At 43.9% G+C, this 16,629-nt stretch overlaps 1 protein-coding gene across 1 annotated transcript in view; it reads right to left on the reverse strand.

Annotated features, from left to right (window-relative positions):
- The window catches only part of SLC6A20 (solute carrier family 6 member 20), a 35,829-nt gene that overhangs the window by 9,683 nt on the left and 9,517 nt on the right, over positions 1-16,629 (reverse strand). Inside the window, exons 2-4 of the mRNA XM_054991361.1 lie at positions 9,485-9,625; positions 6,400-6,491; positions 1,213-1,440 (exon numbers count right to left, since the gene is read on the reverse strand). Of these exons, the coding sequence (XP_054847336.1) occupies positions 1,213-1,440; positions 6,400-6,491; positions 9,485-9,625 (461 nt within the window). The remainder of the gene's footprint in view (positions 1-1,212; positions 1,441-6,399; positions 6,492-9,484; positions 9,626-16,629) is intronic.

Below are 16,629 nucleotides of genomic sequence, written 5' to 3' on the forward strand. Positions count from 1 at the left end.
TTCTGAGCAACTTTTTCTGCTTTAGGGGTAGATTTTGGTTTAGATGAACCTGTATATGCACATGCTCTAATTTTGGGGTTCAATTTATAGAAGAAAATGCTTCAAACCTCTTGGTTGTCAAACAACCAATATTGTCAGGAACCTTTCCCACATAATATTTTGAGTCCATGAGGAGAAGACAAATATTATAGATTGGGGAGAGAGGAAGAGAGTGGTTTACTAATTGCTATAATATTTTTGTTACTGCTGAAGCAATATTTGGAAAATAAAACGGCTCCATTTCAATCTGTGAAAGCATGTCCTAAAAGCCATATTTTGAATTTTGAAGATTTACTTGATAGTGAGTTGGTTTATTAGTAGATTTTTAATTCCTCTCTTCCTCCAAGGAGTTCAGGGACGTGATCAAGGCCAACTCAGATCTACTCACTCTAATAGATCCAGGCAGGGCTCATTTCGAGGGAGAACGCACAGGAACGCAGTTTCGGCAGTTCCCCAAAGAGGTCATATATCAGGTGGCCCCACCTGACTCTCGGCCATTTTGGACCCGTTTCGGCCTGGATTGGGGCCAAAACGGCCTGGATCAGGCCTCTGATGGGTGGTGGATCACTCTCCCGCTCATCAGCGGCCCGATCCTGACCATTTGGGGCCCCTTTTCCACCATTTTCAGCCCCTTTTTGCCATTTTGGGCCCAATTTCGGCCCTGAATGGCCAGGATTGGGTCTAAAACAGCCAGAATAGGTGATGTCAGGGGGTGTAGCATATGCAAATCAGTTATGCTAATAACACACTTCCGGTGATGGCAAGAGGCATGGCATACGCTAATGAGTTATGCTAATGAGTTCCTCCAGCTCTTTTTCTATGAAATGACCCCTGGATCTAGGTATGCTCAAGTGAGCATCGATCTGTTCACAGGCAGGCTGCCCCTTAAGTCACACTGGAAGTAACTGAACCATGCATGTTGTCCTTGGTATGTATGTACATGTTAGAGCCCTCTGCTTAAATGAATAGTAGCCTTGTGAGTGAAGGAATGCTGCCTATGCCTTGGTTTTCTCTCCTATAAATAATCATCAAATTGGGGTGCCTGCATTTTTTACTCACACAACAACGACCTGGTGTTTCTTTAGCAGAGAAGAATTAAACCCCAAATGGTTTTAATTAACTTCAAGCCCTAATTATAATTTAACTTTGAATTGATAATAATAGTCTCCTTACCTTGCCTGTGGACTCTGTTCCTCTGAGAATGCACAAATAGACCAACAGCCATGCCAGGATAAGACAAACTGCTTGTTCCCATTGGATGCTCCCACTCTCTTCAATAGATGGAGAAATATTCAGAGTTTTCCTGTACCAAAAGTACTGAGTGGAGGATGCCTTCTCACACTCTTCCACGTAGTTAGTGTGGTTACTATTCAGGGGACAATTTGCCCATGGCAAAGGATCCTTGGGATGGAAAGCAGATATGAGAACACTCATTTTCCTGTAAGTTCCTTTGGTTGGCGATCATGCAAAGAGTGCATCTTAGGCAACATAGGATGAAATGCAGTGCACCACACCAATATATGGTGATTTGGGGATTGAACCATAAATCCTACCCTGCTCGTTAAACAATCTTTCTGTAATGAAGTCTCTTAGTCTTTGAAATCTAGGCAAGTTGTATGTCCGACTCCTAACAATGTTTAAAATTCAACTTAGATAAAAGATCATTCTTAGACTAACTTCTGATGGTATAAGAATATGCACATTTTTGAGTTTGCAGGCCTCTTAAATAGGCAGGAGGTAAAGGAAATAACTCACAGACATATACAGAACAACAGTTATATTTAAACGGAAAATATTCAGCTCATTTAAGAATACAGTGGTCTAATCACAAATCTTTACCTCTCCAAACAGAGAGAGTAAAATATGTTAAACAGATTTTGACCACAGCACTCTACTTATCAACAAAGTATGCAATAATTGTTTGCAGACTAATGAGTTTGTGATTAGCTGTCTACTTCCACTTAATCGTTTACCTGATGAAGAGTTATGTGTAGTCTGAAAGCTTGTGCTCTCTTATATCATCATAAGGGAGTCGAAGGAAAGCTATCATGTGAGCTGTTGAGGAATAGATGCAGCAATACAGCAGCAAAATGCATGCTTTCCTTTTTAATTTTCACTTTTACACTACCCCACAACTAAGCGTCTCTCCAGACATGCAGGTTTTTAAAGAATTGAGTCTGAGTTTCTCAGACCCAATTCGGGTTTCTGCAACCATACAGCATTTTAAAAGTAAATAGCTGTTTAAAAATAAAGGACAGCCCAACCGGCCTCAGAATGCCTCTGTGAGGGGAGAAGGGGCTCCTCATTCCCCCCTCAAGCTGTTTTCCATGGCCAAATCCACATTACTTCTTTTTTTCCGCGTTTTCCCCGCATTCTCCCCGCAATCTTGAGTGCCGGTCACATTACCTCATTAAACAGACGCATTTCATTCGCATTTCTCCCGAATATGTGGTCACAGGTTTTCAACGGGAGTTTCACGGTGGCCGTGAACGGGCCAATGCGCAATTTACGTGGTTTTTTAAAAAACCACCCCCCCTTCCTGTCTCTCCGGCCGTTCCGAGAGTTCCTATTGGCTGATTCAACTTGCAAGTGCTCCGTAGTCTGCAAAAGACTGTTTTTGACTTCATAGCATTGGATTTATTGATTATGCTGTTTCTGAATCAAATCTGGTAGTTTGAAAAATCATTTTGGGGTGAATCCATCCTCAGAACGGACTCGCAAAACTTCCTTTTTAACTGTTTTTTATTTTTTTATTTTATATTACTGTAATATCGAAATTACAGTGAATCAATCATTCAAAATAAAGAAAACAGTTGCTGCCGAGGGCCGCCCCAGCGGCGGGGCTGGAGGCGCTGGGAAGCCGGTGGGCTCATCGCTCGCCTCCTCTCCCGCCGGGGTCAAGAAGGTGCCCGGCAGACCGAGTCGAAGCCCGGGCGCAGCTGGAGGCTCCCAGCTCAGAGCGGAGAAGGGACTGGCCGAGGCATCCCCGGCTGAGCCGAACGGCGGGGCTTGCGGGGGCTGCCGGGACAGCAAAGGTGGCTTGGCCCGTGGGCTGGCACATCCGCGGAGGGGGGCTGAAGACGAACAGGGATTTTAAAAACTGCTGCCGAGAGAAGCGGCGGCGGCGGGCCGGGGATGCCGGCCGAGGAGACAGCCGCGTCCCTCCAAGCCTCTCTCTGCAGTGAGCCAGTGCTGCGCTGCCGGGGAGCAAGGATGCGCTGCGCTGCGAGGCGCCCTCTCCACTGTGGGCACTCCGGCTCAGGCGCTCGCCACGCAGAGGCCCAGCTCGCGGGGCGCCTGCCCCTGCAAGGTCGCCCATCAGCGCGGCGGTCCGCGGGAGGGGGCGCAGCCTTCCCCCCTTGGGGTAAACGGCCCTCTGGCCACCAAGCCGGCTTGACCCCGCAGGCGCTGCCGCTCCAGTCTTGGAGAGGGGGGAAGGGGGAGCGGACGGCTGGGTGGCGTCTCGGCACGCTCCACTCACACAGACATGCAACCCGCACCTTTCAAACCAGCCTTTCAAACTGCACCTTTCAAACCACCTTTCAAACCAGCCTCTTCATCCAAAGTGACTGACCGGCCTGAACCCGCCCAAAGCTTGGCTTTGTGAAACTTCAGTAAAATTCGAGCTCTGAACTGTCCTGCATAGGAAATGCCTACGAAAGCTTCCCGCATGCTTCAAAATGTCCAAAAAAGAAACGGAAGAGCCATCAGTGCTGTCAGTGTGGGAAAGAGAGGCATCATTATCTTCAATGATGTTTCTTTATAACACAAGATTGAAATAACGGAAAAGTGAGCTCAAAATTTTTTTTAAAAAATGGGCGGGGAAAAAAGGTCCCTTCCAAAAAAGCAGTTTTCGAGCGGCCGTGTGACCGGAGGGACGCGCGAGAAAGGCGAATTGGAAGCAGGGATGTGAACGAAGAGAAAAAAATCACGGATTGGAGGCAAACGGAAGATATCCGATAAACATGCGGGTAATGGGTGAATGTGGATTCGACCCATGTCAAAATAGGATGGGGGGAGGACCCCCCCCCCCCGTTTTTACTGCTCCACATGCACAGAATACTCCACCTGCAGCAGAAAAAATAGTGGGGGGGACACTCCCTCCATGGTATTTTGGGTGTATTTCCCATACTATTTTGGGGGACACAAACCCGACTCTAAAAACCTGCATGTCTAGTGAGACCCTAAGACAAACCACAGGAGGAATTTTACAAGACTGATTTGGGTTGCACTGAAAGTTTTGCTAATTGTCAATCTTACGAGTCTTGCAAAGATAAACATCCTCTAAACCCAGGGAGGGGCTGGATGGCAGCGTAGTTGAGTCCAATTTCATCAGATCCGGGATGCTAAGCAAGGTCAGTACTTGGATGGGAGACCACCAAGGAAGACTCTGCAGAGGAAGGCACTGGCAAATCACCTCTGCTTCTCACTTGCCTTGAAAGCCCCTTGATGGGGTTGCCATAAGTCGGTTGCGAATTGATGGCTCATGTATGTATGAAAACCCGGGAGGACAAGATGAACTGCAATTAGTCCCCATGTTTATGCAAATCCCCATAGACAAGGGTGTTTTCAAGGCAGGTGCTGCTGATGAGGGGAGGCTGGGGGGGGGGCGAGGTCACTGTATATCAGTGTCACAAGTTAACAAGTTCCTTGTTAGATTGTACACTGCTAGTGCTGTTGCATATTACTCCATGCTCAAGGGCCATTACGCAATTTAAATGCCTCACGAACGTTATAAAGTGTAGTCCTTATCAACAAAATCCAGTTAGTGTTTCTGAGAAACCCGATAGCTAATTTGTAAACACTTTTATGTCACTCTTATCCTGAAACAGATCATAAAAGTTCTTGCAAGGATATTTCCTGATAGAAACATTGATTTTTGACTTAACAAAGGCCCATAAAGAGGCTTGTAATAATTAAAAACGAAATACATAAACTCCAAAAAATTGTTTGCCAATATTCCACACTAAATATGTAACAAGTTTTCTTTTCAACAAATTTTAGTTAAACATTTTGGAGAAGGATTGCTGTTTGCTAGCTGCTTTGCACACCAAGAGGGGCTAGAAACTTGCTTTTTAACAATAATACAGGATGAGATTATCTGAATTCAGCATCCACTACCAAATTCTGGGGCAATCATAGGATCACAACATATGTATTTAAAATGCTCACAATGTAAACATTTATATTTTAATGTTGAGATGTTGTTGACTTCAATTTGTGCAAACTTGACGTCGTCAAAAAGTGTTGATGTTCTTTGAAGTTCCGTCTCCTTGTATATTTCCTTGTTTCCTCTAAGTATTGGCAACTGGCTGCAAGTGGGCCAGTTTTATCCTGCATGCAGCTGCTTATTGGCCCTCCGTTCACCTATATACTTTTTAATAGCTCTGAGTTGCCGTTTAACTCCAGACTAACTTTTAAGTGCTCTGAAAATCCTGGGACAATTGAGCAAAGGGGACAGAGCTGGGATTGAGACCCAATGGTACAGCATCTTCTTTGCACTTATAAAGTTCAGTCCAAGGCATGTCCATATAAAATGATCAGGTAGTAGATGATGAGAAAGACTTCTGCCTGAGACCCTGGAGAGCCATAAACCCTGTTCGCAAGTTACATTGAATGCATGTCCAATCCATGTTCTGTGCACATTTGATTTTTCTTTATGAGTGTTGGGTAATTCTCACGTTACATTCAATCTTTAATTTTAAATCCCACATTTATTTAGGTACCAGTGTCATTTGTATAGGGAACATTCATTGGCTCTTTCTTACAAATGAGTGTACGCACATACATGCAAATTGTGTATGCATTCACTATAACATGTGAAAAGGGCTACTGCCCATCAGAGTAGACAATACTGACCTTGATAAATCAGGGGTCTGACGCAGCAGGACACATTCAAATGAGGAAGCCCCTCTTCTGTCGGAGAGTACCTAACATAACAAACCAGCGGAATGTCTGACCACTGCTGTCTCTGCTCATTCACAAAAGATTTGTATGTACAGCATCTTACACTTGAAAAATATAATGGGGCCATTGGATGTAAGATAGCATAAACACATGAAGCTGCCTTATACTGAATTAGACCCTCGATCTATGGCAGCTTTCTAGGGTTTCAGGTCAAAATCTTTCCCATCACCTGCTACCTGATCCTTTTAACTGGAGACACCAGAGAACAAACCCAAGGACCTCATACATGCAGATCAGATCCTTTACCACTGAACCATGGCTTTTTCATACTGCGGCTTCTCCAGGTGTCTGTTCTGAATGACAGCAGATATAATTGTTCAGAATCCCAGTCTTGATCCTGGACGGAAGGAAGATCATTGTGTGCACTTATAAATATAGTATTCTCTTTCTCACCTGGAATGAATGGAAGAGGTACCAGAAAGCCCAAGCGTTTATGACATTGTAGTACATAGAGAGGAAAAAGGACACGACAACACTGGCAATGCCTGAAAATACAAAGACTAATGTTAAGATCTGGAACTGCAATTTTATCATCTCTCAGAACTACCACTACTTAAAAAAAATGTATACAGTGCTTTTGTCCCCAGTGGAGTCCCAAAGCAGCTTATCTCCCTGCTCTACTTTATCTTCACAACAACCCTGTGAAGCAGGTTAGGCTGAGACAGTATGCTAGGCACAAGGGTCACCTGATTGAGCTCCCATGGCAGAGCAGGGATTTAAACTTGGTTCTCCCAGGTCCTAGTCCGACATTTTAGCCATCACTCCACACCTGCTTGCCCATACATCTTTCTCCAGACCCATGGATCAGCAGCTGAGGTCTGGTCCTACATGGGCTCTTTTACTGAAGTTAGAACAGTGAGAGTGGAGAGTTATTCCGACAGCTGTGGAATTCACTGCCTTATTAAGTAAGCCAGGCTCCCTTCTTGTATGCTTTTCATCAGGAAGTTTTAAATATTGTTTTGGCTTAGGAAAGGCAAAGGAAGGGTTTCTACATATTCAAAGGACTCCCAAGCTATGAAGAAAAAGGTTAGTTTCTAAATTTAAAGGAAGAAAAAAAAAACAAGAAGCAGCCTCAGGAAGACTAAGGGTGCTCTGGGAGGCATGGAACAGGGAGTGCAGGTGTCAGTTCACAAGAGGGGAAGAGTGACGTAGAGCTGGGGAACTGATCTGATAAAAAGAGATCATTGGATGCTGGATGGGTAGATTTCAGCCAAGGGAAAAGTTTCCCATTTATTCCTTACGCAGACCTCAACAAGTTGCTTGTTTGTCCCGTGTTGATAAGTTGACTGGAACTATTTTATGTTATTAATTATACAGAAAAGGATCACAGCAATCTAAAGATGAATTATTTTCTCTCCCTCTGGATGCTTGTTCACAGTAAATAATGGAAGATCACGAAGCTCAGTCCTGACAAGATGGAGTTATTCCTAGTGGCTATTCCAAGGTTTGGGGAGGCATCGGGTTGCCAATCAGCTGGGAAATTTCTGAAAATTTAGAGGGGTGGATTCTGGGAAGGATGGGTTTTAGAGAGGGGAAGCTCCTCAGCAGGGTATAATGCTGTAGAACTACCCTCCAAAGAAGCCATTTTCTCCAAGGGAACTGATCTCTATAGTCTGGAGATCAGTTGTAATTCTGAGATCTCTAGGCCCACTTTTGTTGTTGGTATGTGCTGTCAAGTCATTTCCGACCTATGGTGACCCTATGAATGAAAGACCTCAAAAAGTTCTATCTTTAACAGACTTCTCGGATCCTGCAAACTGGAGGACATGGCTTCTTTTATAGAGTCAAGCCATCTTGTTTTAGATCTTCCTCTTTTCCTGCTGCCTTCCACTTTTCCTAGCATTATTGACTTTTCCAGAGGATCTTGTCATGATGTGACCAAAGTACGATAGCTTTAGTCTTGTCATTTTAGCTTCTAAGAAGAATTCAGGCTTTATTTGATCTAGTACCCACTTCTTTTTCTTTTTAGCTCCCCAGGGTATCCACAAAACTCTCCTCCAGCACCACATTTCAAATGAATCAATTTTCTTCCTGTCAGCTTTCTTTACCGTCCAACTTTCACATCCATACATGGCAATGGGGAATACCATAGTTTGGATTATCTTAATCTTGGTTCCCAGAGAGACATCTTTATCTTTAAGGATTTTATCTAGCTTCCTCACAGCTGTTCTTCCAAGTCTCAATCTTCTTCTGATTTCTTCATTGCAGTCTCCCTGTTGGTTGATGATTGAGCCAAGGAATAGAAAATCTTGAACAACTTCAGTTTCCTCATTGTCAACTTTAAAACTGTGTAAACGCTCAGTCTACATTTCAATCCCCCAAAAAGGGGGATACCAAGGAGCACAGCAATGATCAGACAATCATGTTAATTTCCCATGCAAGAAAAGTGATGTTCAAAATTATACAGCAAAGACTCTTACCATATATGGAACAAGAAATGCCAGATGTTCAAGCTGGATTCAGAAAAGGAACAGGCACCAGAGATCACATTGCAAATTTATGATGGCTAATGGAACATACCAGGGAATTTCAGAAAAAAATCAGCCTGTTTTTTATAGATTACAGCAAAGCTTTTGACTGTGTGGATCATGAAAAGCTATGGAGAGTCTTAAAAGAAATGGGGGTGCCACAACATCTGATTGTTTTGATGCACAACCTGTACTCTGGACAAGAGGCTACTGTCAGGACAGAATATGGGGAAACAGAATGGTTTTGAATTGGCAAGGGTGTCAGACAAGGATGCATAATTATCTCCCTACATGTTCAACCTCTATGCAGAGTATATCATAAGGAAAGCTGGATTAGATCTAGAAGGAGGTGAAGTGAAAATTGGTGGAAGGAACATTAACAATTTGAGATATGCAGATGACACCACATTACTAGCAGAAAATAGTGAAGACTTGAAATGACTACTGAAGAAGGTTAAAGGAGAAAGCGCCAAAGCAGGATTACAACTGAACATCAAGAAGACAAAAGTAATGACTACTGAGGAATTACATAGTTTTAAAGTTGAGGCGCATCTGGAGGACAGCAATCCTAGAGGGGCAGCAGGAATGCCTCTTCTGAACAGGGTCACAATCCCCCACAAAAAGAATCAGTTAATTGTTCAGGAGGAGTACTTTGAACCCAAGGTCTTCCTTCAGAAGGTCAAGAAGAAGCACTGGCCAGAAAAATGTCTTTATCACCCAATTATGCCCTCTTTCCCAAGACTGAGAGGAGCTGACCTCTGTGAAGCCATACAAGTCATACTCCAAAGCTGCCATTTCCTTCAGGAAAACTGATATCTGGTCGTTTCGAGATCATTTTTAATTTCGAAAGAACTCCAGGCCTCACAGGAAGGCTGGTAACCCTAGGAGGAGATGGGAACACCTTTGGCCCAGGCTCAACAGGACATTTTGCTGAACTGGGAAGGCTGGGTATCCAAGAAGAATTCTATAAGGATCACATGACCAGGAAAATAAGACAAAGGGGAACGCACCAACCCCACAGAGGTAAGGACTTATTCTGTTCCATGCCCCGATGCTTCCTTGACGCATGCGCTGTCCCACTGCCAACTCCAAGTATAACAATGGCATCCCTTCCACAATTAACATGATAAGATAAGGGACTAGGAATCCACCTGCAAGAGAAGCAAAGGAATACATTTAGCAAACTAGCAGGTTAGTTCTGCAATTCTAGATTATGGTATTGCATTCCTTGACTTTTGTATTAGTGATTATAAAGCTTGGGCTAGAGACGTAAAGATGGCACAGAGATCTAAGGTCACACACAGGTCATTGGAGGTATTTAAGCAAAATGAAATCTGAAGGTGTGGTAGATTCTGACAGAGAAGATCCCACTCTTGCTTCATTGTTTAGCTATAACCATTGGGCAATGACTGGCTAAATAAAGCTTGAAACTTTTAATAAAACCCCCGCTGACTAAACTCCTTCCCCAAATTTTAAGATTTGGGAGCTTGAGAGAAAATGGGAACTATGTGGGCTGCCCCCTTATTTCATTTTAACATCAGTTCCATTTTGCATTTGCCTAATTTAAATGAAAGAATATTAAAATAGTCCATTTTCCATTCTCCCCAAAGAAACAGATCCTGAAACACAACATATTTACACAGATATCTTGCTACTGTATTTGTTTGTTTAAAATATTTATACCCTGTCTTTCCCTTGAGGCTCAAGGCAGCTTCCAATTCCAACAATTATTTTTTTAATAGCATAAACCCACTTTTGCTCCCCATCTAAAAAAAAAAGCCTGCAACTTAAAACTACCTTAAGGGCACTCACAAATAAAACTACATTAACAACACATCACAAAAACTTGGAAAGACGTTGCCCCCTTGCCTCCTCAAAGAGCTTGTTCTACAAGATGACGCACTATAGAGAAGGAACGGGCTCTAATAGATGCTAAGGAAGCCATCTTAAGTGTGGAAACACAGACAAGGCAACTTGCTGGGGAGAGGCAGTCCTTCTGCCTAGTCGACAAACATAAATCTGCCGTCCAATGCCTTTCCAACACAAAGTGGAAAAGCTGAGCTTCACTCACTCTCAGTCATACAAACGCATTCCACTGCAACATGTGGACCCATCAGCAAAGTCTGAACGCACAATTTGGAAGTAAAACATGCTGTAGATTTGAAGCATTTCTTCCCAGCATGCCACGTCTGCTCCCAAAACATTTTAGAGGTGCCATTTAGGGACCCAGTTCTCCCCTATATTAGATAACTCTATTATTCCTCTGGAGTATTTACACCTCTGGCTATTATTACATTAGATATAAGAAGTAACAGTAACAAATTCCCTGTGTTCATGGTTCTCCCCTCCATTTTATCTTCAAGCAAAATACGTTAGGATGAGAGAGAAGAAGACTGAGAGAGAGGCCCAGGGTCAGCCAGTGAACCGCATGGCTGAGCAAAAGTTTGAACTCAGGTATTGCTACTCACCGCTCTGGCACTCATAAACATTGGTCTAAAGCAATGTATTGTTGATTTTCAAAGAGCATGCCTTTGAACTTCTCGTATTCTTTTTCATGTGTTACTGAGATGTCATTGGTCCAAAATGGAACCTAAAACACTTAACCTCTGCCTAACTACTATCTGAGAAGTTTCTTTAAATCCTGGATAGCTGGCTGACCTCATGGAGGTAATCCTGTGCATATATACTTGAACTCAGTAGACTTAGGGCCAAACTACATGATATGCCCAACATAGGTGGTATCGCAGGTACATGACCATGAAGCCAAAGAAAAGGAGCGAGCCCCCCCCCCACTCTTTCTGCTGGTGAAAGTAAGGTGGGGAGGGAAACTGGAAGCTCCTCGTCCCCCCTCACAGCACCAAAGCAAACAAGCGCTCCGTAAGGTGAGTTTCCTCAATGCACATCTGACTACAAGTCCAGTCATGCACCCCTGACTCAACAGGTGTCAGGCATATCATGTAGTTATGTGCTAAAGGGCCCCTCACACATGTTTGCCTTGCCAGGGAAACTTATCTGTAGCCATCAATACATGTCAGTTTCTCTAGTGGGTAAAAATCCCAGCTCCTAGGAGTATTTCAGGTTGGAAAATGGCACTAGGGAAATGCTTAAGCACCATAACTCTCTTCTCTATGTACGTAACAGTCCCCATCTGAACTGGGCTGCACTCTCTTTCCAGTGAGGAACTCCCAGAACATCTCTGCTAAAACGATTGCCTTTGTAACACGTGAATCGGCTCTTACTTCTTGCTTGCAGAAGTTCAGGCTGTAAGGTGGCTTGGTGGCAATGCATAGAATAATTTTTCGTAAATATATATGGATCAATATGTATACCTTCCCTTTGGATTCAAATCTCCAAGCTGTTTTTTGGTTTTTTTAAGTTCATCAAGAACTAAAATAACTAGGGAAAAAATCACATGCAATCATTAGTGGTCCTCCTGACTCCTGGCAGTGCAGCAGGGCCATTTGACCAAGGCAACGATGACCAAGGCAATATTGACTCTTCCAGCAAACAATGTCCAGTTGTGATTCTTCTTGCATTCCCAGTCCAAGCCAAGTGTCCCCTCTAGCACTGCCTGTACCACTCCGCCAACTCCAGGGTTGTTTTTAATGTCCAGGACTGCCCCTCGTGATCATAATGGCAGCAATCCATACTAAGGCACAAGAGACTGGAAGAATGCTTTGAACTGACTTTCTTGGCTTGGTGCCTCAATGCAAATAGTGAAGGAAGGAGTGAGGGGAACCCTTCTTGAGAGAGAGAGAGAGAGAGAGAGAGAGAGAGAGAGAGAGAGAGAGAGAGAGAGAGAGAGAGAGAGAGAGAGAGAGAGAGAGAGAGTCTTTCACACAGTTCACACTGAGTAGCTGTTAAAGGATAACTAATTATCACAAAAAGCATTAAAAGATAACTAAGGGAAGAAGCAAACCATCAAGAGTCCTGTGGCACTTGAAAGACAGTATTTGGAAGCTGGGGCGGAACAGCCTGTTACACAAAGTTCTGTGGCTGTTTTCCCTCCATGATTTCTTTTAAACTGAACATGGCGACAGGAGTAGCAATTTAAAAGGGGAGACCAATCCACACCAGTGCAGACTGGCTAACTTACAGGGAAAGTTCCTAGTGGACCATTGCCCAGAGGGACAGCTGCCACCTGGAAGCAAGCTGAGCCGAGCCCCAGCTATTCTGCCAGGACTGCAGGGGGTCACTTAGCTCAGATGTGGCCAACAGTGGCTCTTGGCTTGCTACTAGCAGCAGTACAGGAGGTCGCAATGGGTGACCCGACATCCCTTCTGAGGTCAAGTCTGAAATGAGTAGACACCTCCCTCTGTGCTGGTTCGGAGCAGGCAAGGATCACTCCCATTTTAATATCCCAGTCTGCCCTGAGAAGGGAGTGAGGTGGTTTAATTCTTTCCCCTCCTGCTATTTTCCTGCCCAAAATCATCACACATACCACCAGCTGCTTTTATCCTTACTGGGAAAAACTTAAGTTTGGTTTCTGAGTGAGGCTGGTGATACAAAAGAACCAGCTATGTGATTTTGGACTTCTCCACAGTCTTGTTTAAACTCGGGCTCTGCCTCTGCTAAGTGTGCTGGGCTTGCCAGTGCCACACCCTGCCAACCCTGGATGACAGAAGGACCTGTCCCTTTAATAGAGGCTTAATGTTTTGAAATGGCAGTTGAAGCTTTTCATGGCATTTATTTACTTACTTCGTTTATACCTTGCCTTTCTCTCCAAAGCAGCTTCTATTGTTCTCTTCTCTTCCATATTAGTCTCATAAGAACAGGTATGCCAGACCCCCCAGTGGGGGCGGTGGGGGCCCCCTCCACTTACCTGGCCAGCGGGGGCGGGGAGGCACTTTCCACAGCAGCCACCTGGATCGGACCGGGGCTGCTGTGGAGCGCGGGAGCACTCCTGCCCTCCACAGCAGCCCCAAATGCCCCCGTTTCAGCCCAAATGGGGCCCGTTTTGGTGCAGATCAGGCCTGTTTTGAGCTGCTGCGGAGTGCAGGAGTGCTCCCGTGCTCCGCAGCGGCCCCAATCCGAGCCCCTGCGGAGCCACGTGATGACATCACTTCCTGGAAGTGATGTCATCGCACTTGCAAGAACGTGCGTGCATCCCCCCCACCAGAGGTAAGTCCCCCACCGGGAGGTTGAAAGGGCCTGGCAACCCTACGTAACAACCCTTTGAGTTAGGTTAGGCTGAGAGTATATGTAGGGCCCAAAGTCAACCAGCAAGCTTCCATGGCATAGTGGGGATTTGAACTTGGGTCTCCAAGATTCTCGTCTGCCACATTAACTGCGGTACCATATTGTCATGGAGAAAAATAACATCACTTGGTAAATAGCAGCTGCTAAAGCTTCTATTAAAGGGGCTGGGTATTTTTCTTCTGGCTGTTGGCAACTTAACATGCTAATTAAATATGTTTATCCACTTCACACAGGTAACAACCCAATTTATAGAAGACACTGTGTGAATATTAAATCTCACTAGTAAGTACTTGTATCAAGTCATGCCTTGTAACTGCTAGGATTGCCAACCTCCAGGTGGACAACAACGAAAGGGAAGCTCCCGGAACAACTCAAGAAAAACACAAACCGGAGAGCAAAGGAAAGCGTAATATATATGTATAAAGTTATTTAATCAAAGTGCAAAAGTGCAGAATTGTGCAAGATGCTATACAAGATACATTCAGTTATGCTAGGTAATTCACAGAATTTACTCCAAACCAAGAACGTCTGTCGCAAAAACAGTCACTAATTCATATAAATATACAATCAAGAATGGAGAGTGCACAATCAGGGGAAAGGCAGTCCATGTGTCCAGAGATGGAATTAATAGGACAAAACTAGCCGACGGGCATCAGCTGTTGTTCTCAATTCCCGTTTCGGTTCTTCTTCCAGGGCTAGTGTTCATGGGCTAATAAATAAAGTTACAGTAATAAATATTAACTACATATCTCATGTGATAGACAAGAACCATGTTCAAAGAATTTGTACTCACTCCACAGATGCCATCTCTCCTCACTCCCCACAAGTAATTCTAAGCGCAATTTAGTCGACAGATAGTCAGATGAACGACCCACCCCGTTATTAAAGTAGCTACCCTTGGTCACATGATATATATACAAGCAAGCTCATTCCGCAAATACTTATACATTACAGGGATACATAGAAAAGTTCAAAAAACTTACACCCGCCTTACAGCAATTCCAAAGTACACTCATAGAGACCAACAAAGCTGGAGGAGCACTGAAAGGGTATACTAACCCAAAAAACAAGAGTAATCTATTGATTGATTTAATCCAGAAGGACTTAAGCTATGTAGCTCAAAAATCCATTTACTCTCAGACTGTAAAAGTTTAGTGTTGCATTCAGTATCCAACACCTCTAGAACTGAAACCACCAAGTCCCTCGGGTCATCATGATTGGACAGAAAATGTTCCACCAAAGGGGCCTCCCTAACTTGATTCTTGATTCTAGACAAATGTTCCTGAATCCGAATGCGTAACTGGCGTGCGGTACTGCCCACATAGTTAAGACCGCAACCACACTGGATGATGTAAACCACATGGGAGGACTTGCAAGTCGAAAAATTCAACGGGTGTCCACTTCGGAGGGTAATAATACTCCCTAAATCCACCATCAAGTTACACACCGAGCAACCCCCGCATGGAAAATGCCCTCTCGGGAGGGAGCCACCAGTAGTGGGTCTGGGGTATTCAGACCTAACAAGAATATCCTTAAGATTTCTGGTTCTTCTGATGCCCGCTAACGGATACTGTTCACACCCAACAATCCCACTAACTAAATGCCAATGCTTTTTAATGATTTTATCTATGGCCCCAGTCATGGAAGTATATTCCAAGGACCATTTAATTCTTGTGTCCTCCTGCCGGCTCTTAGGTTGCAGTAATGTTTCTCGTGAGGTAGACTCAGCCCGTCTAAGAGCTGATCTCCTCACTTGTCCTGGGTAGCCTCTAGCAGCAAAACAAAGGTCCATATCCCGACTATGCTGAATAAAATCTAGCTGGTTAGTCGAGTTCCTTTTAATCCTAAAAAATTGGCCTATGGGGATGTTATTCCTCAAACGTCTGGGGTGGAACGAGTTGTAATGCAAGTATGAATTCCTATCCGTTATTTTCTTGTATGGTCGTACTCCCAAGGAGTTCTGTGTGTTTTTATAAATGACAACATCCAGGTAATGAATACAAAGTTCATTTCCTTCCCATGAAAATTGAATATTGGGATCAAGGTTGTTTAACCAATTGCCAAAGTCCTCCGCGACACAGGATGAGTCAAGAATGGCTATGACGTCATCTATGTATCGTTTATAAAAAACAATTGAACTCTTAAAGGGACACTGCTCAGAATAAATAGAATGTTGTTCTAGTTGTGACATAAAGAGGTTGGCAATGCTTGGGGCCGCAGCACACCCCATTGCCACCCCTTTCGTTTGATAGTAATATACATTGTTGAATTTAAAATAGTTCCTTTCCAAAATGATGTCTAAGAGACTAAGTAAAAATGGAGTAGACGGAGTTTGTATAGCACGTAGCCATAATGCGCTTTCTACTGCTGTTCTGGCGCCCTCGTGCGGAATAGAAGTATATAAAGACTTCACGTCGAGAGTCATAAGATAAGCTGTCTCAGGTATAGTTAAAGACTCCAATAGAGATATAAGCGACGTGGTGTCCTTAAGGTAAGCTGCAGTGCGCATGACCAATGGCTGAAGAAAAAAATCAATATAAGTGGATATCGGTTCCAGTACTGAATTGGAGCCTGAGATTATTGGCCTTCCGGGAGGGGGAAAACCGGGTTTGTGAACTTTGGGCAAAATGTAAAAAACGGGGGTGCGGGGATTTTTATTAATTAGGGCATCATAGGTCTTCTGATCAATATCATTTGAAAGGAGTCCCTCCTCTATTACAATCTGGATAATGCATTGAATCTGTTTTAAGGGGTTGCAAGGGATCCGCTTATAGTCAGTTTGGACTAATTCTGTGAATTACCTAGCATAACTGAATGTATCTTGTATAGCATCTTGCACAATTCTGCACTTTTGCACTTTGATTAAATAACTTTATACATATATATTACGCTTTCCTTTAACCTCCAGGTGGAGCCTGGAGGTCTCCTACAATTGCAACTGATCTCCATACAATAG

The sequence above is a fragment of the Eublepharis macularius genome, chromosome 11 (assembly GCF_028583425.1).
Source record: "Eublepharis macularius isolate TG4126 chromosome 11, MPM_Emac_v1.0, whole genome shotgun sequence".
NCBI classification, from domain to species: Eukaryota; Metazoa; Chordata; class Lepidosauria; order Squamata; family Eublepharidae; genus Eublepharis; species Eublepharis macularius.